The sequence below is a fragment of the Lissotriton vulgaris genome, chromosome 1_1 (assembly GCF_964263255.1).
Source record: "Lissotriton vulgaris chromosome 1_1, aLisVul1.2, whole genome shotgun sequence".
Classification (NCBI taxonomy): Eukaryota; Metazoa; Chordata; class Amphibia; order Caudata; family Salamandridae; genus Lissotriton; species Lissotriton vulgaris.
The window spans coordinates 1,531,661,941-1,531,685,498 of NC_141685.1; the positions used below are offsets into that span (position 1 = coordinate 1,531,661,941).

Sequence of the window (23,558 nt, forward strand, 5' to 3'; positions counted from 1 at the left end):
TTGAAGGCGGGCTCTCCCCAAACAGTCGTCTCCCACCTCCAGACTACGGCTGACCTCCTGCACTCGCTGGGGTTCTCCATCAACGTGCCAAAGTCACACCTGTGCCCCTCGCAGAGGCTCCTTTTCATCGGAGCGGTTCTGGACTCAGCACAGTTTCGGGTTTATCATCCCGAACAGCGAGTTCGGGATATTCAGGCTCTGATTCTGGACAACTTTTAGGACCTGAGACAAAGTCAGCATCCTGAACTTCTCCTTCCGGAGGAAGCCGTTGAAGCTCCTTAGATCCCAGATAGGGCGTAGGCCCCCATTGCCCTTCTTGGGTACCAGAAAGTCGTGGGAATAGCAACCACGTCCTACTTCTGGCCCAGGAACGCGCTCAACGGCCCCCTTGGCCAAGAGGGCCGTAACTTCCTCCTGCAGAAGTAGCAAGTGATGGCTGGAGGGGTCGCCTCGAAGGGGAGGGAGTAGCCCCTTCGGAACAATAGCACCCCCCTGTCTGATGTAATGGAGCACCAGTGGAGGAGGTGATGGCGAACCCTGCCCCCCACTGGCGTTGAATGATCCTGAAAACTCGGACTACGAGGATTTTGAGGCAGATGCTGCGGGGGCGGGTGTGGGCTGACCTTGCCGGTGTCCCCCGGCACCGCCACAGCGGTTACCACCAGCGACCACATTGAGGTTGGTTCTGCGGCCTATGGGTAGCTGGACGTGTGGGGGCGGCCCTTCCTTGGCCACAAAAGAGACAAATGGCGGCAGTCTGCTGGCGTTGCCCGAGGCCCAAGGACTTGGCCGTAGCCCTGGAATCCTTGAAACTCTCCCTCATGCTGTCCCCCTTGTCGCCAAAGAGTTAATGGCCATCAAAGGGCATGTCCATAAGAGAGGCTTGGACATCGCCTGAAAAGTTGGTGGAATCAGAGCCTGAATATCCCGAATCCGCTGATCAGTGGAATAAGCCCAAAACTGCGCTGAATCCAGAACTGCTCCGATGAAAAGGAACCTCTGCGAGGGGCACAGGTGTGACTTCGGCACGTTGATGGAGAACCCCAGCGAGTGCAGGAGGTCGGCCGTAGTCTGGAGGTGGGAGATGACTGGGGCAAGCCCGCCTTCAACAACCAGTCGTCGAGATAGGGGAAGACTGAAACCCGTAAGTTACGCAGATGAGCAGTGACCACCGCCGTCATTTTCATGAACACCAGTGGGGCACTGGTAAGGCTGAAGGGGAGAACGGTAAACTGAAAGTGCTCGTGGCCTACCGTGAAACGCAGGTAACGCCGGTGGGCAGGGAGGACGGAGGTGTGGAAATAAGCGTCCTGCAAGTCCAACGCTACCATCCAGTCTTCTGGGTCTAGGGCAGCTAGGACCTGAGCCAAAGTCAGCATCCTGAACTTCTCCTTCCGGAGGAAGCCGTTGACGCTCCTTAGATCCAAGATAGGGCGTAGGCCCCCTTTGCCCTTCTTGGGTACCAGAAAGTAGTGGAAATAGCAACCATGTCCTACTTCTGGCCCAGGAACGCGCTCAACGCCCCCCTTGGCCAAGAGGGCCGTAACTTCCTCCTGCAGAAGTAGCAAGTGATCCCCCGACATGCGGTGGTACTGCGGTGGCATGGCTGGAGGGGTTGCCTCGAAGGGGAGGGAGTAGCCCCTTCGGACGATTTGCAGCACCCACCTGTCCGATGTGATGGAGTGCCAGTGGAGGAGGTGATGGCGAACCCTGCCCCCCACTGGCGTCGAATAGGCCTGAAAAACTCAGACTAGGAGGATTTTGAGGCAGATGCTGCGGGGGCGGGTGTGGACTGACCTTGCCGGTGTCCCCCGGCACCGGCACGACGGTTAGCAAGTCAGCGACCGCGTTGAGGTTGGTTCTGCGGCATGTGGGTAGCTGGACGTGTTGGGGCGCCCCTTCCTTGGCCACGAAAGGGACGAAAGGCAGAAGTCTGCTGGCGTTAGCCGAGGCCCAAGGACTTGGCCCAGCCCTGGAGTCCTTGAAACGCTCCAGCGCGCTGTCCGCCTTGTCACCAAAGAGGTGACGGCCATCAAAGGGCATGTCCATAAGAGAGGCTTGAACATCGCCCGGAAAGTTGGCGGACCACAGCCAGGCGTGGCGGTGAACTGCCACTGTCATTGCAATCGCCCTGCCTAGCGTGTCCGTGGTATCTAGTCCACACCGAATAGAATATTGTGCTGCATTCCTTCTCTCTGCAAGGGCTTGGGTAAGCTTTGCCTGGACCTCTGCCGGGCACTGCGGCAGCACTTCGGCAACCGTATCCCACAAAGAGTAGGAGTAACGGCCCAAAAGGCAGACAGTGTTGACAGACCGCAACCCCAAACTCAGTGAGGAGAACAGCTTCATACCAAACTGGTCGTACCTTTTGGATTCCCAATCAGGAGGGGCGTTTGGGAACGCTGTCTGGGAAGTTGAGGCCTAGATCACCAGGCTCTCAGGGATGGGGTGAACAGACAGGAAACTGGGGTCGCCCGGAGCCGGGCGATGGCGTCGGGCCACGTTCCGATCTACAGGGAGGCTTGGACCAGGTGCCCAACAGAACGTCAGTGAGGGCTTCGTTGAACGGCAGGAGAGGCTCCGAGGAGTTTGCCTGCGGTTTGAGCACCTCAGTGAGGAGGTTAGTCCTCACGGCCGCGACTGGGAGCTCAAGAGCCAAGGCCTTGGCTGCCCTAGTCAACACCATGCTGTAAGCAGCCCCTCCTCTGTAGCCACGGTAGAGGGGAGACAAAACCAGTGTCGGGCGAAGTGTCCAGACCACTGGCCTCCCCCAGTTCGTCTGCCCAGTCCTGGCTCAACTGGCACTGCAGTGCCAGAGGGTCCTCTGACCCCTCCCAATACCCCTCGTCATCCATCTCCTGAAGGTCAGGAAGAAATTATGGAGCCGGGTCTTCGGTGAAGGTCTCACCGATTGGCGTCGAAAACGGCGCCTGGCAGCACCAGTCCGACACCGGATCCGGAGCGGGGTGGGGATCGGGGACGCCGCTGCCGCCTGAAGACGGCGCTGGGGGCGACACCCTTGGTGACGACGTCGGCGGAGGGGGTCGTAAGGTCGACCGGCGTCGTCACGGATCCAGGCCTGGATCCTGAGGAACCCTGCGGTGTCGGGACCGAAGTCGTCGACGCCGCCGGGGCCGAAGCTTCCGACGGCGGCGAAGCACCTGACAGCACCGGGGCCAAAGCACCCGACGGCATCGGAGCCGCCGGCCCGCTTGGGCTCCCAGACGGGCCCGAAGGCACCCCGGTAGGACCCGACAGAGGGAAGCGGGACCTCATGGCCATGAGGAAGTCGCTGATCTCCTCCGGCGTCGCTTTCAGCCCAGGGACCAGCGGGTATGGAGCTGTACGTGGCGCTTGCGGCTCCGGCGGAGCCGCATGGGCGGTGTCGCCCGAACCTAGGCCTGGATCCTGAGGAACCCTGCGGCGTCGGGACCTAAGTCAATGACGGCGCCGGGGCCGAAGCACCCGATGGCTCTGGGGCCGAAGCCACCGGCCCGCTTCAGTTCCCAGACGGGTCCGCTGGTCAACAAGGCACCCCGGCGGGACCCGACGGAGGGAAGCGCGACCTCATGGCCATGAGGAAGGCGCTGATCTCCTCCGGCATCTCGTTTAGCCCAGGGACCGGCGGGTATGGAGCTGGACGCTGGCAGAGCCGCGTAGGCGGTGTCGCCCGAACCCCCCGCCGCGTCGCGCGAGCGTCGGGGGGAGTCTGAAGAGCGATGTCGCTTCTTTGACTTCTTGTGCCTAGACTTACTTGAGGACTTGGAGCCCGACGAGTGGTGTCGACTCGCCGAGCTGTGATGACTGTGGCCCCGCGACCGGTTCCTCGACCTCCTCCTGGACAGGGACCTCGAGCGGCCCGGGGCCGACTGCCGGATCTCGCGGCGCTTACGAGAATGCCCCCGCCTACCCTTCGATGTCAAGGCCCAGCAGTCGGAGCATGACTTGTCATCGTGGTCGGCCCGAGGCAATAAAGGTACCGAAGGTGAGGGTCGGTAACCGACATCAGTCGGTTACAGTGGTCGCAGGGTTTGAACCCGGGCATCCCTTTCGGCACCGGAGTCGGGAATTGACTCCAGAAGATCCAAAATAGATCGAAAAAGTTTGTCAATAAGTGACTAGGAGTACTGCTCTTCCCGGATCTGCGCGTGCTGGCGCGGAAAAAAGAATAACTGACGTCAGCCCTCGAGGGCGGCGTCTAAGTACTCCGACGTCATCCCGGCGACCACGACGCCGACGACGGACGCGAGCCGCAGACGACGCCTACCGACGCACAGGGGTACCAAAATGGTTAGTCATGTTGGAAATCTGGCAATGAAATTGAATCAGAGAGAATGCAGATGGATTGGTATGCTGAAAAGCACTGTAAACCAACTAAATTATATTTATGATTACCATTGCCTTTCAATGTCTAATTGGTATGCCCCTATCCAGATTTTACATGTGCAGTGCCTCAGTATTCTGCCAACATTTTGAGATTGGATCCTTGGCATTACATTATACTCTGCTGATTCATGAGCCACAGTGGTTAGTGACAGGAGATAGATTCTGTCCATGACTAGGTTACACCGTGAACAATGTCCCCCCCTACCATGGACACAGATTTTTGGAAAAAGGCATGTCGTATAGTTTGATTTCAGATAAGGCATATACCCAGACATAATTTTAAAGGGGATTTTTAACAGTGGCTTGAATTTAGCATAGATACTCATGGGTAAATTCTTCATTGTCCCATGGGTGATGGTTTTTCCTTTTAATATGGCCACCAGTCTGAGGGGCGGTAGCCTAGTTGTAAACTGGCAGTGGTTTTATCAGTTGTGGAGCATCCGGTTTGTCAACATTCCTGAAGATGTAGTGGTGAATGGAGTTGCGTACTGGCCTCATGAATGGTGAAAGCAAACGGTGTTTAATTAGCAACTGAGGCCAACTTTGTTCTTTGGGATTTCACCATCAAATTCTGTATTTTGAATTTATGGGAAATTAGCCTTTGTTTCAGTAAGGCTGCCTCACATTGCGAAGTCACTGCGCTTCTGGGGGCAATGACACTAAGGGCCAGATGTAGGTAGCCCTTTACCGATCGGAATCGGCCGAAAATACCGATTTTCGGCCGTTTCCGATCGGTAAAGGGCTATTGAGATGTAGGGGCACATTTTCGGTAATTTTACCGAATCGGTATCATTACCGAATCGGTAAATTTACCGATTCGGTAATATGTACCGAATCGGTAAAATAATTACCGATTCGGTAATATTTACCGATTCGGTAAAATTACCGAAAATGCAATGTAGGTAGGCAATGTACCTTGTGCACATGGCTTGCAGAATCGGTATTTTACCATGGAATACAAATCCATGGTAAAATACCGATTCCGGTGTGCATGCACATGTGTGCATGCACACCTATGTCATGTGACAGGCAGACCTGCCCTTAGGGCAGGTATGCCTGCCACATGGCACCTGTGCCTGTTTAGGGGGTGCCAGAGGGTGTCAAAGTGACACCCCCTGCACCCTTGTGAAATTCGGTATTTACCGATTCGGTAAATACCGAATCGGTAAAGCCTATTGATTTCTATGGGCTTTGAAGCCCATAGGAATCAATAGGCTTTACCGATTCGGTATTTACCGAATCGGTAAATACCGAATTTTACCGATTCGGTAAAAGGGAACATCTGGATTCCCTACATACCAACCCCTCACATTTACCGAATCTTAATTACCGAATCGGTAAAATTCGGTAATTTTCGGTAATTAAGATTCGGTAAATGTTACTTACCTACATCTGGCCCACAATGTATTATGTTTATTGCACTTCTGAACATCTGCTTGAGATAAGAGCCACCTTCTTCAGGCACATTTTACTCTGTGGCATGTGGTAGTTCACAAACAGGATCTATCCATGGCACATTGCAAGTACAGTCCCTTGTAGCGATTTCGTATGTGGCACAATATTGCTGAACATTTTCGATTACATTGAGAGATTAATCTGGCTATATTTCTGAGTTAGGACTCACTCTTTTAGCGCACAATTTACTCTGGAGTATGTGGTACTTTACAATCAGTATGAAGCCAAGACATACTGCATGTACAACCACACAATACTGTTAGATCTGGGGGTCTCTAGTTGGCATAGGTAAGTACCTTAGACCAAGTAGGGACCCTTGCTTCTAGTCAGGGTGAAGGAATACACACAGTAGATAACCTCCGCTCTCCTCTAGGTAGCTTGGCGCGAGCAGGCAGGCTTATCCCCAAGGCAATGTGTATAATATTTGCACTCAACACAACAATAATCCCCAATCCACCACAAACTGAGACCACACAGGTAAGTATATTTTATAAAAATATATATAACTTTATCTAGTTTCAGGCAGTAAAAGGCAGTAGTACGATAATCACTTTTTCAGGTAAAGGTTGCACTTAATCTTAGTGGTTGCAAGTAATTTCAGGAAGTTCTTATAGGAAAAGAATAGTCTCAAGTCTCTTGTGAATCAGTATCAAAAACTAGTAATACTGACTCATCTCAATGGGCTCTCAAAACGAGCGAACTAAGCTTGCCAGCAGGTGAATCACCATCAAGAATTAGCCCTTCAACTCTATGAGCATCAAGCGCTGCAAGCGCGCCTCACCACGTGGCCCTGGGTCACTCCAGGGCCGATCGGCACTGCTGATGATCTCAGCGCCTACGCGCCAGCACTCTCTGCTTCCTCCTCGCCCCGGCCGGTCCCAGCAGCCCTCCGCCCGCTCTCGGTTCCTCGGGGAGCGGCGGGGGACTAGCGCTGCGTTCCAAGCAGGGACAGGCAGGCCAGGGGCAGGGGGCACTCACGGCGCTCCCTCGGCGAGGTCGGGTCGGTCTTCTCCGGCTTCGTCACTCCCACGCAGCTTCCTACCAAGGAGGGCGCCGAGGACCAATCCGGTCGCGGCGTTCACGCCAAGCCTCCACACACGCCCGGGAGTCAGCCAATGACAGCGCGGCTCCCGGGACCAGCCCCTAGATGATGCTGAGCCGGCAGCCAATCAGTGCGCGGCCTCGGCGATGACGCGGCGGCGCTGGGCCAATCCCAGTGCGGCGTTACAGGAGGGGCTCGTCTTGCTGGGCCAATAGGAGCGCGGCGGCTTCGATCTTTGCCGCTGCAGCTCCTGGTCACGAACGGCCGCTTTGGAGGGTGTTTCTGGCCCCGGGCCGCGACGGTGATTTGGCGGCAATAGATTTTCGGGGCCCCAGGTCGCGGTTAGACCGTTTCTAACCAGCAGATCAACAGGGGGGATCCTGGGCGCAGGGAAACACCGCAGGCCTCGTTTCACCCCTGAATCTGTGCCGATGAGCACAGCGATCGCTCCTCACAGCTGGCAATTAGAAACACGCGTTGGGGCAAAACACCACACGATCTTCTCAGCAGTTCTTGGCAAAGCTTGGGAACCTTTTGATCCTGGGTTCCAAACAGGAGGCCAGCTCTTCTCAGGCCCTTGGAGATTCAGTAAAGACACAGCACACAGCAAAGTCTTGGCAGTTTCAAGCAGGCAGGGCCACAGCACACAGCAAAGTCCCTTTCTTCTCCTCTCCTTCAGTTGGACAGCAGGATAGGTCAGCCCTTAAAGCACACAGCAAGGCAATCTTCCATCAGCTCCTTCAGCAGTCCTTCTTCTGGCAGAGGTTCCTCTTGATTGTAGAATCTGATTTTCTGTAGTCAGGGGTCCTTCTCTTATACCCCAAAAAGGCTTTGAAGTCCTTTGAAGTCTTTAGAAGTCTTTGTGCAAAGTGGGCCCTGAGCCCGGTCCAAACCAGTTCTGGGGGTCTGGGGTGTTTCTGGTTTCCTTCTTCCTCCCTGTCCCAGGGACAGAGGTGACAGTCGCCCAGCAGGAGGTGGAGCCAGCTTTGTGGTTAGGCAGGCACAGCCCTTCACTATCAGGTGCTATCTCCTCCCACTTCCCTGGCAGCAGATGCTGCCTTTCATCCACGGGGCTGGCTCAGATAACCCCCCGGGGCTCTGCAGACCCTGTCATCCTCAACCCAGACAGTCAATCCACAAACAGTCCCAGGCACACAGAAAGGTTTAGACAAGAGAACAGCCACTTTCTGAAAGTGCCATTATCAAACACAGAATTTAAAAACAACCTTTACTAAAAGATGTGTTATTAAATTCTGAGTTCAGGGATATCTTTCACTTATGTCCCATCTTGTTCCTATGGGAAGATAGGCTGGGATCCAATGGGACCAGCCTCCCCCATGTTACTCTATGGAGCAAGATAGCCTTACAGCAGTGAGCACACAAAATGGCTGCTGCTCACTACCAGAGCATGTTACCTGCACTAGTACATGCTCTACCTTATCCATGCACTGCACCCTGCCCAGGGGGGTACCTTGAGCCTTCCATAGGGGTGACTGGTGTGCACAGACAGGGAAGGGTTAGGCCCAGCCAGTGGGGGCACTGGCCAGGCGGACATGGCAGTCCACTGACTGCACACAGGCCCTGCGCTGGCAGGCCTGAGACATCATTTTAGGGCTACTCATGTGGGTGGCGCAATCTGCGCTGCAGGCCCACTAGTAGCATCTGTCATCACCAGCCCTGGCACACACAGTGCACTTTACTAGGGACTTCATGGTGACACAAATATGCCAATCAGGTATACCCAATCAATATGACAATTTACAGAGGGAGCACTTACCCTCTGACACTGATCAGCAGTGGCAGAGGGTCCAAAGCATCTAAACCAGCAAAAACGAAATCCAGCACAGCATCAAAAATACATGAGTCAGAGGCAAAAAGATGGGGAAAAATCACGCCAAGGATGTCAGGTCTAACAAATACCTTATATTGATTTGGTATATGGCATGATGCTGATGCACATTTATGATTACATTGAGTGATTAATTAATTGATAAACATGGTCGACATATTGGTGAGACCTGACTACATTCATGGATAAAGGTTGTGATGCTTGGGTTGATTCACATACTTTTAACACACTAAGATATTCATTATCAGTTTGGATCCATTGATAGAGATTTTAATTTAATGATGTAATTTTACTGATTTCCATATGGTTGGACTCTGGAATATGTTTTTGAGTCTCTATTAAGTTTCTGACATAGTGAGCTAAGAGTATATTTAAGTTCACACAACACGCTGGATATATAGCATTTGGAATGGACCTCATGTTTTCTCTTGGAAGCAATATGTTTTTCAGAAAACTTGTCCTGATGAGACCCTATAAATAGCTCTAGGGTTGAAAAGGCCACATTAAGATTCCCTGTCCCAATATTGCAAATTATTGTAAACTGGAACTGTGATTTTGAACAGGATTCTACGTATTTACGTATAGATGCCAGGGATTAGCACTTAAAGCTGCTTAAAAATTGTACATAATCACATTATGCACTTCACTTTCACTGTGTCTTCTACACTTTGTGACCATATATGACAATTTCATGTTTTATACCTACTTGATATTTGAAATGCATATAAATAATCCATGTTGCACATTGAAGGCACACACATTGTATTAATTACAATTATGGGATAGATTGTTTAATTCAGAATGACTCCAATTGAGTTAGGACGGATTCCAGTTTTTGTAAGAGTCCCACGGGACCATTGTGATTATTATTATCATATATCTCCCTCATTAGCATCTAGCCTCACCGCTCTTGCTATGAGTAGATTGCTCTGAGTAGATTTTGCCAGATTCTGGATAATGCATATTCCAATTAGCAATATAGAAGTGACTCTAAGTCTGGTTCTATTTCTTCCATGCAGACCAGGGAAGATGACTTTCTTCCCTGCAATGGAGGAATAGTGATGTCCAGAATAACAAGATTCAGTAAGGACCCATAGTTTTTAGTCATTTTCATCACTGTATCCATCGAAAGAAACTGCTACAAGTCCTGGCCCACTTGGTAGAGAAAGTGAGCCTGTTCCTCATTCAAGGTGACTCCACAATCTGCTGCAAGGAAAACTGCCTCCTGAAGTAAAGAATAAGGAACATTGTTTTTCCAGCTGTCATTTACTCATAAGGTAATGTTTGTTCTGGTGGGTACTTTATCTAACTACAATATCCACCAGAGAGTTACTGAAGGTAAGGAACTTACTTTTGATAGCTATTTCTAACTGCTGATTCCTCATAGATGCCATAGAGCTACTCTCCAAAGGCCGAGGGTCTGGGGAATTAACTCAGACCAGAATGTCTTAAAAAGACCGAGCAGGAAAAATAGCCCTCCCATCAGCCCTATTATCAAGGCTGTAGAGTTTTATGAACATGTGCACATTTGAAAGTTCATCCTGCAGAGGGTTGGCCTCATACCAGACAACATACATCTCCTTGAGCAGAAGGACTCTGATGGAGGGCATCAGACTGAAATGATAACATCATCTACTGCGGCCAGCAGATCAAACATATTTAACTTTCACCCCTCAATCTCCGGCACGGAGTTGTAGGTTGCCGAGACGCGGTCACAGGACTCTCCCCCCTTGCTGACACAGGACGTCAACCCAAAGTCGCAGCCTAAGCAGAGAGGCATTTGCTAATGCTCAGGAGCTTAGGATCCCATATTCTCTTGGCTCAGTCCAGGGATACATAGATGACTTGTGCCCTGCCTCTCTTGACATTTCCCAAAACACAAGGCAGGTGAGGTAGTGGCAGAATGAATAGAGGAGGCTAGTGGCTCATTGCAGTCGAAATGCACCTCCTAGTAACATTCCTAGAGAAGACTCCAGCAAGCAGTAGAACTGTCACTACATGCTGTAACCAAGGAATGGCCAACTGGTCGAAGATGCTCCTTGCCACCTTCAGATGGAGATGCCACTCATGATCAAACAGCCGACACTCAAAATGGTTGACCACAAGGAACATATTCTGCTGGTACAAACACTTCCACAGAGGTTGGGCCTCCTTGCACAGGACCCAGGGCCCGTTCAGTGAGGACTTGTACTAGCCACTCCTTGTTGGATGGCAGGAAGGATTTCAGGGGCAGACAGATCACCTTAAGCTTCAAAATACTGATGTTTGAAGTGGTGCTCCAACATAGACTTCTGATCTCCACCTCTTTTAGATGACCCTTGCCACCTTGGCAGTAACACATCTGTCACAAACCTGAAGTCTAGGTGGAGGATAGAGAATGGCCTGCTGTAGGTCTGTCTAGCACACCTCTGCCCCCACAGGAGATACTAATCAATCTCCTTTGAGATCTTGTTGAAGTCAGAGAGGCAGCCCTTATACTGGGGGCACTAAGACCTGAGGTTCCACTGCAGGGCCAATATATGCCATCTAGTGCTTAGTATGAAGAGGATGCACAAGGCTAAGAATTGGACACCCCTCAGGGTCGGCCCAGGATTCGGGCAGAAGCACCTGGATTATATTCTGAATGCCCCATTAAAGACTGTGTACAGGAAAGCCCCAAAGAAAGGAATCTTCTGTGTAGGGCACAGGTGAGACTTTAGCTAATTCATTGCAAACCTCAAAGATGTCAGGGTTTCAACTGCTGTTTAGAGGTGGTCTATGACTGGCTACCATAAACCTACCTTCAGGAGCCAGGTGTCAAGGTATGATGGGGGGCCGAGGTGAGGCTGAATGGGAGGACGGCAAACAGGAAGTGTTCAGATCCCACTGTTAACTACAGAGAACACCTATAGGACTGTAGGTGATAAAATATGACCTGCAATTCCAGGGAAATAATACAGTCACCTTGGTCCACAGACAAAAGCTTTGAGACATGGTAAGCATCTTGAATTAGTCTTTCTGCTGAAAAGTGTTCACTGGGTCGAAGTCCAGTGTAGACCAGCAGTCTCTGTCCTTTTCTATATGAGGAAGTAGCATGATTGTCACTCCTCTTCTTTCTCTGTCTGATAGCACCCTTGGCCAGCAAAAGGTCGAATTCTTGCATCAGGATTAAGGAATGGTTCATTGACAGCCGCGCTGATCTTAGGGGTATATGGGCAGGGGGGATTTAAAGACAGTCCATAGCCATTTGAATGATTTGCAAGACCCATTTGTCTAACAGGATGGTTCCCCAGCCAGTTATGAAATTTCACATTATGCCTTCTAACAGCTGAGCATGGGTCTGTGTTGGAGTAAATAAAGCAGCGTGGCAACTGCAACATAAAGAGAGGAAGAGGGGAGGTGGTGCTGATGTGAATGGTCTCAGCCGCCACAATGATCTCTCTGCCCCCAACGGACTATGGCTGCTGCTAAACAGTAAGTGAGGGCTAATGTTGTCTGAAGGCTGGCTTCCTGGAACCTTTGATGCAACTGCCTAGTGGGAGACAAATGTCCCTAAGAACGTTCTGTGGCTAGATCGTTATTCAGGAGCAAATCAGTCTTGTCCCCAAATCTACAGCCATCAAAGAGCAAGTCGTGACCAAAGCCAAAGCCTAAGCACCACAGGCACTAAGCTCTACAGACTGTAGAAGGCATTTGCCTTCTACAGGTCATAGCGCAGCTTGAAACTTGTCAGTTTCAGGAAAGATAGTGAACGTGGTATACCGATAGTCACTATACTGCAGTTTCCCTAATTTCCTTGCTCCAATGATACAATTTTCAGGCCATCTCTAATTTATTAAATACATTCTGACTTCATTTTATTTTCTTACAAGTCGATCTGCAATTCTCTTATTTTTGTGTCTTCCTAAACAACCATTGAAATATATAGTTTTCCCCACACTGTTTTTAGGTCGAGACTTGCGTAGGCAGCGCTTGCGCAGTCTTGCCAGTGAGACTTTATGTCTCAGAGTAGCGAGGGTAAACCCAGCCCCTCTTCTCCATTGGCTGGCCTCCCAAATGGCGGCCAGCCATTGGAGAAGAGGTCTCTGTGACTTCTCTTTTCGCTGTAAGTCCCGTCCTTTTCGGATTGAGTGGCGTGTTTTTTTCGTTTCTTTCTCCATTCTTTAAACACGCCCCCCAGTTTGAAAAGGACAGGGCTTACAGACGAAAGGCACGGATTGTCTTGCTCACGCTGTCTGTTCTCTGATTGGTTAGCAATTACCAAATAAGCTTTCTGATTGGTGGACCTCTCAACCAATCAGAGAGCCTACTGGCGCGTGGGGGCTGCGTGAGCAAGACACGCTGTGAGAGGAAAGTAAATACATGACACTGAATGGCCATAGGCGTGCATCTGTGTGTGAGCACTAAAAGATATGGTAACCCAGGAAAGCATTGTGGCCAAAGGGCTCCAAGAACATGCCACTCCGTGCACACTAACGTAAGATGACATGTAATCAAATAATGAACAAGTTTCAATCCTTTACCAAAGAATAGTCAATTCTGAAAAAAGCCATTATCCAGTCGTAGCGCGCAGCGTTAGTGTGTAGGATGCTTTCTCACTACTGGATTTCTTCAAGCTGCAGTTGCATTCTTGTTCGTGCCTTTCGAGTATGGAAACCGGTACAGCTTGATAACGCGCTGAGCCATTACCAGATCGTTTCTTCTTAGATCCCATTCCGTCGCCCTGCCGCGGTATCTTTAGGGACGCGAGCCGACATCCGCCCCCAACTGCGAGCCGGAGTCCCGGCGCCTCCTCCCCGCTGCAGCCCTGAGGGTTCTTCCACTCACCTCTGTGTGACGGCTTACTGTTTTTTGTTTTTATAAGTCGATGCACACTACTCGCCTGGCTGCCAGAGCAGGGATAATCGAGCCGGGGCCATCTGTGCGTTGGGTTCAAGAGACAGGAAGCTTCTCCGGCAGAGGCAGCCTTTTTACATTTAATTTGCTTTTCTGCTAATACGATTTTTTGTGCACATTTTCTTGCTGGTTTAATGTGCCAAATCATTAGCGTTAATTTAACCACCATGTCGAGCAGTCAGCAATAGAAGTTAACCTCTGCAAGGGTCTTCCTAGTGGAAAGAGGGATGGTAGTGTTTTTTGTATAACTTTTGGCCCTTTTGAGGTAGAAACATTTGTGTGTAAAAAAAAAAACTACAATTCTTGGACCACATGATGGATTCTGTAGCAAATCCAGAATTATCCAGATAATTATGTGTTCAGTTACTTTTACAATTGGCCCGGCCTATAACTAAGGTGTCAGATAACTCCGTTTACTGATGACACCGTGTTTGATTCCGGGCTTTTCTTAACATGGTGCACTGAGGGAGTTACAGTCTTGATTCATATCAGCAGAGCCTTGCCTGGATCCCTCCCTCCGCTCCCCACCATGCCGTCAGTGCCGGCCCGCGAGGCATGTCTCACCAGGAGGGCTGCCACTAGTGGGTGACTGTTCTTATTGCAGTGGAAGCACAGCTGTCCTGTTAGTCCTCATGCTGATGATTCTAGGGGACGGCGCCAAAGGCTGGCTTTGGGGTTGTTCTCGCTTAGATGGGGCAGTGAAGGAAAGACTTTGTACCATTAGGTAAGCTGCTGCCATGCTTGTACTAGCAATACAGGAGGAGGGCAAACACACACAGCCCATGCCCTGGAGTTCTCCTCAGGCCCTCGGAAGGATTCCAGGAATGGCTGGAGTGGCATTTACCCTGACCTTAGAAATGGATATTCGTGCAGGCACTGTTCGAGTTGTCCGGCCACTCGGGTACAAAAGGATAACCTCTGGTACAACATGGGGTGAGGGGGCAATGTATGTTCAACAGCAGTGTGTGTGAGAGAGACGGCAGTGTTTGTGATAGAGACAGCAGTGTGTGTGATAGAGACAGCAGTGTGTGTGAGAGACAGCAGTGTGTGTGTGAGAGCAACAGCAGTGTGAGAGACAGCAGTGTGTGTGTTCTATGGAGAGCATTGTGTGTGAGAGAGACAGCAGTGTGAGTGAGACAGCAGTGTGAGAGACAGCAGTGTGTGTGAAAGACAGCAGTGAGAGAGACAGCAGTGTGAGAGAGTATTGTGTGTAAGAGAGACAGCAGTGAGAGAGAGACAGCAGTGTGAGAGAGACAGCAGTGTGAGAGACAGCAGTGTGAGAGAGACAGCAGTGTGTGTGTAAGAGAGACAACAGTGTGAGAGAGACAGCAGTGTGAGAGAGACAGCAGTGTGAGAGAGACAGCAGTGTGAGAGAGACGGTAGTGTGAGAGACAGCAGTGTGTGTAAGAGAGACATCAGTGGGAGAGAGACAGCAGTGGGAGAGACAGCAGTGCGTGTAAGAGAGACAGCAGTGTGAGAGAGACAGCAGTGTGAGAGAGACAGCAGTGTGAGAGAGACAACAGTGTGAGAGAGACAGCAGTGTGTGTGTAAGAGAGACAACAGTGTGAGAGAGACAGCAGTGTGAGAGAGACAGCAGTGTGAGAGAGACGGTAGTGTGAGAGACAGCAGTGTGTGTAAGAGAGACATCAGTGGGAGAGAGACAGCAGTGGGAGAGACAGCAGTGTGTGTAAGAGAGACAGCAGTGGGAGAGAGACAGCAGTGGGAGAGAGACAGCAGTGGGAGAGGCAGCAGTGTGTGCAAGAGAGACAGCAGTGTGAGAGAGACAGCAGTTCTAAACATGCTCCTTCTTCATGGAAACTCGCAAAAATCATATTTTTTTTAAAAAAAGGGGAAGCCAGAAAAAGAGTGTGGATCGTATCGGCCCATTTCTCTATTAAATTCGGATGTGAAAATTTTTGCTAAAATCTTAGCTAATCGATTAGCACCCCATATGTTAGATATTGTAAACCCTCAACAACATGGCTTTGTGATAGGTAGAGACACCACCATGCATGTTAACACTTCTATAACAGCCTTGGATGTAGCCGAAACTACTAACACCCCACTCGGTATGATAATGTTAGATGCGGAAAAGGCATTTGACCGAGTGGGGTGGGATTATCTATGGGCAGTGTTAAGGAAATTGGGTATACATGGTCCATATTTAGACTGGGTTATGTCAATCTATGATGAACCACGGGCGGTGATTAGTTACGGAGGTACGGATTCCAATAACTTTAAGATTTCTAGAGGTACTAGGCAGGGATGCCCCCTTTCACCATTATTATTTGCTCTTTCTTTAGAACCTTTTTTAAATGCTTTAAATACTCAAACAAATATAGTACCTGCGCAACATGGGGATACTACCCTTAAATTAACTGCTTTTGCGGATGACATCGCAATATATACACCGGATGTATGTAAAGCTATGCCAGCAATTATAGAGGAAGCATACAAATTTGGGGAAATCTCAGGATATAAGTTAAATGTAAACAAAACCCAAATCATACTTAATTACACCCCGGCTGCATGTATATATAAGACCAGTAAAGAAGCAGTATATTTAGGTATAAAACTTATGGCTAAAGTGGAGAAAATTGTTGAAATAAATTATGGGGCATTTCTCAAAGAGACAGCTGCAAGTTTTAAAAAATGGCACAAGATACCACTGAGCCTACTAGGGAGAGTAAACCTTATTAAAATGAAAATTTTACCCAAACTACTCTACTTGTGTAGAGCTATACCACTACTGCCAAATAAACTGTTCTTTAAGAAACTAGATGGGATCTGCAGCAGTTTTATTTGGGGGTACAAAAAGGCACGAAGGGCCATTAAATATTTGACATTACCTATTTCTAAAGGAGGACTTACTTTTCCGGATTTTAATTTTTATTTTTTGGCTTCTTTTTTTTTACGCATTAGGAGTTTATTAAAAAATTCCCCTCCTTTATTTTTTCATTATTATATGTTGGGAACAGATGCCAATCAATTTTTACTACGGGTTCACGACCCCAATTACTTCAAAAGAGTAAAGTTTAAGACGGCTAAGCATGCTATCAGAATTTGGGATAAAATTTTGCACATTAGCAATTCCACATTTTACAATGCTGAGCTTAGACTATGGAACAACCCGGGCCTGCCTGGAATCTTCGCAGATGGTGTGGGAAATCGCTGGATGAGATTAGGTATAAGTACGCTAGGAGACTTGTATGATATTAATGGTTTGATGAATTTCGATAACCTAAAAACTACATATGGGCTCACTGACGATATGTTTTTTAAATATAGACAGATTAGAGACTTTTTTTGGAACAAATTGAAGATAAAGGCAGTTGGCCAATCTGAAATTCTTGAAGGTATTTATTCAGGAAAAACTAAATCTTTGATTAAATGGGGTTATCAGTGGCTCATGAAGGGGAAGGAGGAAAATACAACCCTAATTGCAGATAAATGGTCTCGTAGGCTAAACCAGAATATTAATTCAGTCCACATTGTTAATGCCCTATCTCATCTAAATGATATAGTTCACTCCTCCAATTTGAGAATGCAACTCTATAGGACTGTTACGGAGCTATACTTTACGCCACAAAGAATAACTAATTGGTCACATGGCAACTCCTTGACAGATAAATCTAAGTGTGTGAAATGTGATACTGCTGCGGCTGGGATTGAACATATGTTCTTTTACTGTCCGGCACTCGCAAAATTTTGGAATAGTATATCCTACTATCTTCATTCTTACCAAATTAGCTCAATAGATTTTACGGCACAATGGGTTCTGTTAGATATTCAAGATACGAATTGTCCCAACAAAGATCTCTTAACGATCTTGATAGCCTGTGCTAGATTAATCATAGCCAGGGTTTGGATCTCTAAAGAACCCCCAATGATTGCTGACTGGTTAGCACTGGTATATGAAATTAGAACAATGGAGCTCTCCCTAGCAAAACTTAGAGGCCCTAAAGCTTTCTTGAAAAAGGAGAAAATATGGAAGGGATTTTTCGAGGGTTAAAAGCCTTGAGCAGGTCATTACTGATAATTTTTTTCCTTTCATCTTTTCTTCTTTCTTTCTTTAGAAGTAATGTGAAGTTCTGATATTAGAAATATTATTATATGTTTATATTCCTTTTTGTTTTGAATGTATGTATAACTATATGTTAAATATGGAACCGATCTAATATGAACTTTGTCACTACTTGCAAACAATAAAAACGCTTAAAAAAAAAAAAAAAGAGAGAGACAGCAGTGTGAGAGAGACAGCAGAGTGAGAGAGACAACAGTGTGAGAGAGACAGCAGTGTGTGTAAGAGACAGCAGTGTGAAAGAGACAGCAGTGTGAAAGAGACAGCAGTGTGAGAGACAGCAGTGTGTGCAAGAGAGACAGCTGTGTGAGAGAGACAGCAGTGTGTGAGAGACAGCAGTGTGAGTGGCAGCAGTGTGTGTAAGAAAAACAGCTGTGTGAGAGAGTCAGCAGTGTGAGAGAGACAGCAGTGTGAGAGATAGCAGTGTGTGTAAGAGAGACAGCATTGTGTGAGAGACAGCATTGTGAGAGAGACAGCAGTGTGAGAGACCTTTTATTTATGTTTTGGTTTTTGAAACTTAAATAAAACGCATTGTTATTTGCAATGTCAATAGCTCAAACTCGCATAAATACGAGACCTATTGCATTGCAAATGCAATAGGTCTCGCATTGGCGAGAGATTAAGCTATTTGCATTGTAAATGCAATAGGTCTCGCATTGGCGAGAGATTAAGCTATTTGCATTGTAAATGTCAATGCCATTTATTTATCTGTTTTCAAAACCTACACATAAATAAAAAGTTTGTTATTTGCAATGCCAATAGCTCTAACTTTTGCGAAGGCGAGACCGTTGCATTGTAAATGCTTGTTACTATCTGACTTCAAATGCAATCTCGGCATCAGCTTTATCTTCTACTCCTCCGGCTCCACCTCAGAGACTACACTAAAGTATCACACCTCCATTCACCCTTTCTCATTTCAATACTTCTCCCTTAACAGTCTAAGACTCGGACTCCTCCTGTAACCTTCAGTTCATTCTGTTTCTTCTAACTTCCTTTTTAGGTCTGGCTACAAACAGGTCATCCATTTTTGAAAAAAGCACTATAAGAATTAGTACACTGACATATTGGGCTTTGATTCAGCCTGAACCAGCCATCGCCTTTCATGCGTTTTTCATGGTTTGCCTTTGCTTTGAAGGCTCATTGTACGTATTTGATTGTTACTTTGCCCTTTTTTAATTCCCATTAGATTTTGGTTTCGGAGCTTCAAGCAATCCTTTTGTTTATTTGAAAGCCAGTATGTGTTCTTCAACGTATTTACCTTGCTGACAAAAATAGATTTTGGTTGCTGATTTATGACATTGTGCTTATGAATTAGAAGCTCTGAACACGCATTGGCTTTCAAAAAGGTACAGTCCTAATCATTAATCCCCCTTGCACATTCATGTGTTTTACTCTGCTGTTGTGATCATGTTTTTGGATGTACTGCTTCATTCATTTGCAGAGTAAAGATGTGCCAGCCTTCTTAAAGATTCAACAAAGACACTGACCCTTTGTCAAAATTATCCACTATTCAATAATTAGCTTTCTATGACTTTTACTTGTTTTTTTTTATTATCAGACACAAAAAAGAAAAACAATGAGCGAACTAACATGCCTTTCTATGACTTTAAAGTCCGCGACATACAACACAATCTTCACTGTGCTTTTCAATGTACAGCTTGAATCTGCTAATGCAATCTGTTGAGTAACCATCACGCCACTTTCACTGTCATCATTACCACCACTGGCACCACCAGCACAGCTCCTCACCAAGACAGGGGCTGTTCCTCCACTAGGCGGAGGAGCGACACCCCACTGCTTTCTTGCAGTGCGAGAATTAGAAACATAAAATAGTAAATAACTTTCTGTTATTACCATTTTATGTTTAGTTGGGTGGGTCTGGGGCTGCTCTGCGAGCTCCTGAGGGCACAATGACTGTTTGGATGGTCCTCTGTGGCAATGCGTTTAACTATGTTTTGACACGACAAGGGAAACCCAAAAGGAATCACACTAGGGTCCTTGGGCAGTAGACTATTGTACAGAACAGGGGACCCTAGAAATTGAGGATCAGCAACCCATTGTTGTTCAGAAATGATGAGGTCAAATCAACATATGGTGCATTTAGGTCGACGACATTTCGATGCAATTAATCATTTGGTTATCGCTGTGCGGAATCCTCACTATGGACCCATTCTGAACATTCACAAGGCTTTGTGGTTGTAATCAAAATTCCAGACAAACATGACATATTATTTCCTGTCCTGATGATGATGCAAGTATTGTGTAATTGCATCGAAACGTCGTCGACCTAAATGCACCATATGTTGATTTGACATCATAATTTCTGAACAACAATGGGTTGCTATGACTGTAAACTAGTCTGTATTACCAAGGAATGAGTACAGACCGCTTTTTGAGCGTTTCTACATAATTGTTTGTGTCACTTGTTTTGTCCTTGTCCCTTGTGGGTCACAGGCTGTGCCCACTTTTGTATAACTGTCATTTATACGGAATAACACTAAAAAATTGCATAATTAAAAAACCTGTCCGGCTGGGCAGAGGTCATATATACTATTAAGTATATGTCTATTATTTATTTGATCCTCAATTTCTAGGGTCCCCTGTTCTGTACAATACTCTGTGGCAATGCAGCCTACATGGAGAAAATATCCCCCGGTAAGTCCCTGGCTGGGCTGTGTCCCCACCAATCCCAATGCTGCCATTGCAGCTTTGGGATTGGCTTAGGAGAGGGGAAGAAGGCTGCCTGCTTCCTGTTCCTGCCAGAGGCAGGAGAGCAAGAGCAGGTGCCGAGAAAATGCGGGACAGGTACATTTAAATAAAAATATTAAATTTACACTACCTCCTGTGCGAACCTTCCCGCGTGCCCCCCACCCAGTTCTAAATTAATGGATGGATATATATCACATGCCAGTTGCATGCTTGACTATTGGCATTATGACGAGGCAATATGATTAGAACTGTGGGAAATAGTCGGCTATTTATGTCGCTCGGCTTTCGTGGTACTCGTCCACCTTGCCAGACCTTTCACTAATCGTCAGAGTACATTATGAAGGGTGCGGGAGGCTGCATGGTTATACATTGATGTATTGCTGGCTAGTTATACGCATGGTCATTCGTAATATGAGGAGGTAATAGATTACAGCTGCCCAGAATATATGCGCTTCCTATATGCATTTTGTTCATGGAATCCGTGTGTGCCAATGGACATAATTAAAAGTAAACAGCTCAGATAAGATATGCTCAACAATTTACACGTTCTTACACCCTGTTGATGGGACTTGCCTAGGAATAGAGATAGCTGACTGTTTACTGCGACCTTACTCAGCGTCGGGGATGCTTGTCTTCACCTTGGAGATGCCCAGGAGGGACCATCTCACAGAGAAAGCCAGGATGGGTTCCCCAGCGGTATACAGCGCCGGGACGCACCTTTGCTGGGGCAGCTGTGCGCTTTACAAGTATACGACATTTAACAATTACATGATGCCTCATTTCATTTCGTTATGAGATCATTGATATTATTTGATTTAATATATATTGTGAACCGGCATAGCGCCTCACATTGTTTTTTGATGATAAGACTAATATTGGAATGTGTGATTTACTTGTAAACAAATTCTGTTGCTGTTAGCCCTATAACTCTGATTAGATACTTACCTTTACCTTTAGATTTCCCAACCTTAGTTCTGAGACATTATATTGAGGATATAAGGTAACAAGTCAGCATTTTAACCTCTTCCTTTCATTGCTGATGATAGATCGTTTTTTGGGGTAGTATATCTGCTAACAGATGCGACTCCTTGTAGAATACATATTATTACATTTTCATCTGATACTCCGGATTCTGATAGTGCTTGATTCTAGTTGACATAGTGAGAACAAGTGCACCATTCTCCCACCATTCAGGGTTCTAAATAAATATCACATGGCACTACATGTCTTCACCTTTTATACAAAATTACAGTGTTGGACATGATGAGACTTAGACACTTTTGATTTTTAGACTTTTCCATTGTTAGTTTAAATATAATCAACTGAAAGCACAAAATCTTTCTGCACTACCAATAGGCACTATTTGGTGACGTTTCAAGGTCGAATGGTTGGGTGACGGTTACAATACCAATATCAAACATAACTGCTCCTGATCAAGTGAAATGTTTATGTTGTAGATGCATTGCCCTTATGAAGTCTGATGTGACTGAAACAGCTCTAGATGAAACACGTGTTGGCATATGGTCATCTTTAAAGATGATGGAAAAAAAGACCTCTGAAACCGTGATCTCAGTTTGAAATTCTGTGTGCTTGGAGAAACTGTGATCCATCAGGATAGCGCAAACCTTGCTCTAATTTAGAAAAAGCGAAAGATCCCTCTTTAAAGAACACTACATCAAGGTGCAGAAACAGTCGACTTTCACTCTCAGAACTCCGCAGCTCTTTCAACCACTTGCTGGCTTTATCTTTGCTTTGACCCTTCATAGTACATCAATTCCGTCAGCCAGGGTTGTGCTATACAAATAGTATAGACTTACGTTCACACCACAATTATCACAAGAATTGCCACCACAATTACAACCATCTACATCTTTACCAACACCATTACCACTTCCACCACGATTACCACCATCACTACCATTACCTCCACAACGAGAATTACCATCCTCACTATCTCCATGACTACCACACCTATGTCCACCATTACATCAATACTAACAGCACCAGCATTAGCTTCACCACCTCCATCAACACCACTATAAACACAAACACCAATATGACTGCTACCATTATCAATTCCAACACAAGTAGCTCTACCATTACAGCATCAATACCAACACCACCATTACCACAGTTGCCACCACCATTGCCACCACCACTACCATTGCATCACTTATTTCAGAAGACTATCTTCGCTACCACAGTCACCACCACTATTAGCAACACTATCACCACCACCACTGCTATCATTGTCATTATCACAAAATTCCCCATTACAGAAAATTACATCCTGATTACAATTACAGCTGCCACCATCAATACACCCCCACCCCTACCACTACTACTACTACTACTACTACTACTACTAAAACTAGCACTACCATTCCAACAACAAATGTCTCATCTGTGTAAGAGCACTGCATGTGAGCAAGAGAAATGGTGATGTGGGCATGTGTCTGAGAGACATTACGTGTTTACTATCAGTAATAAAACAAGTATTGGTTGTGTTTGATTGTGTTCGTTGAATAAAGCCAGATCTATTGGATTTGTCAAGTACTGATTTTCTCCTAAAGCCGATTTTCTTTTGCTCGACTTTCCTTGTCATTTCCACAACTGCCAAAAACCACGATTTCTGCATATAATCTTGGATACCTTTCAATGTTTCATTGTACCTAACAAAATGGAAATAATACCAAGATTTGATGAAAGTGATTCATAAAAATAAATAGATAAAAATAAACTTTTTGACCGAAAGTTAATCCCCTTTTGACCCATTATCTGCTGCATTTTAGGTGCTTCACTTGGATTGAGCAGAACTACTGGAATCATACTCATCTCGGGACTAGCTACAAATGGGTATTTGCCTGTGGATTATAAAAGGTGTCCAGCTTCATATGAGAAAACTGAATGTAAAGTTAGGGACCTCACCATTTCATAATTCTGGAGCTGGTAGTTTCATGATCTCCGCATTGAGTGTGAAGCCACTGGTATGTAAGTTCTCTACTTCTTTCAATCTTTTCAGACGGAACTTTATCTGCAGAGGCAAATTCTTCTTCCCGACCTGCGAAAAAAAAGGTCTGATGTTATAGAGCTGCTGAAAAGTACAGATTGGAACAAGCTGGCTAAAGATAGGACATTCGGTACGTCATAAAGAATGTTAC

At 46.9% G+C, this 23,558-nt stretch overlaps 1 protein-coding gene across 2 annotated transcripts in view; it reads right to left on the bottom strand.

The window, feature by feature from the left end:
- Positions 1-23,558, bottom strand: part of LRRIQ1 (leucine rich repeats and IQ motif containing 1) — a 1,278,742-nt gene that overhangs the window by 190,125 nt on the left and 1,065,059 nt on the right. For both annotated transcript variants that reach the window (XR_015295276.1, XM_086917996.1), the window contains exon 23: positions 23,326-23,458. Coding sequence is in view for 1 of the 2 variants with exons in the window: in XM_086917996.1 (XP_086774122.1) it covers positions 23,326-23,458 (133 nt within the window). In the remaining variant the exon portion in view is untranslated. The remainder of the gene's footprint in view (positions 1-23,325; positions 23,459-23,558) is intronic.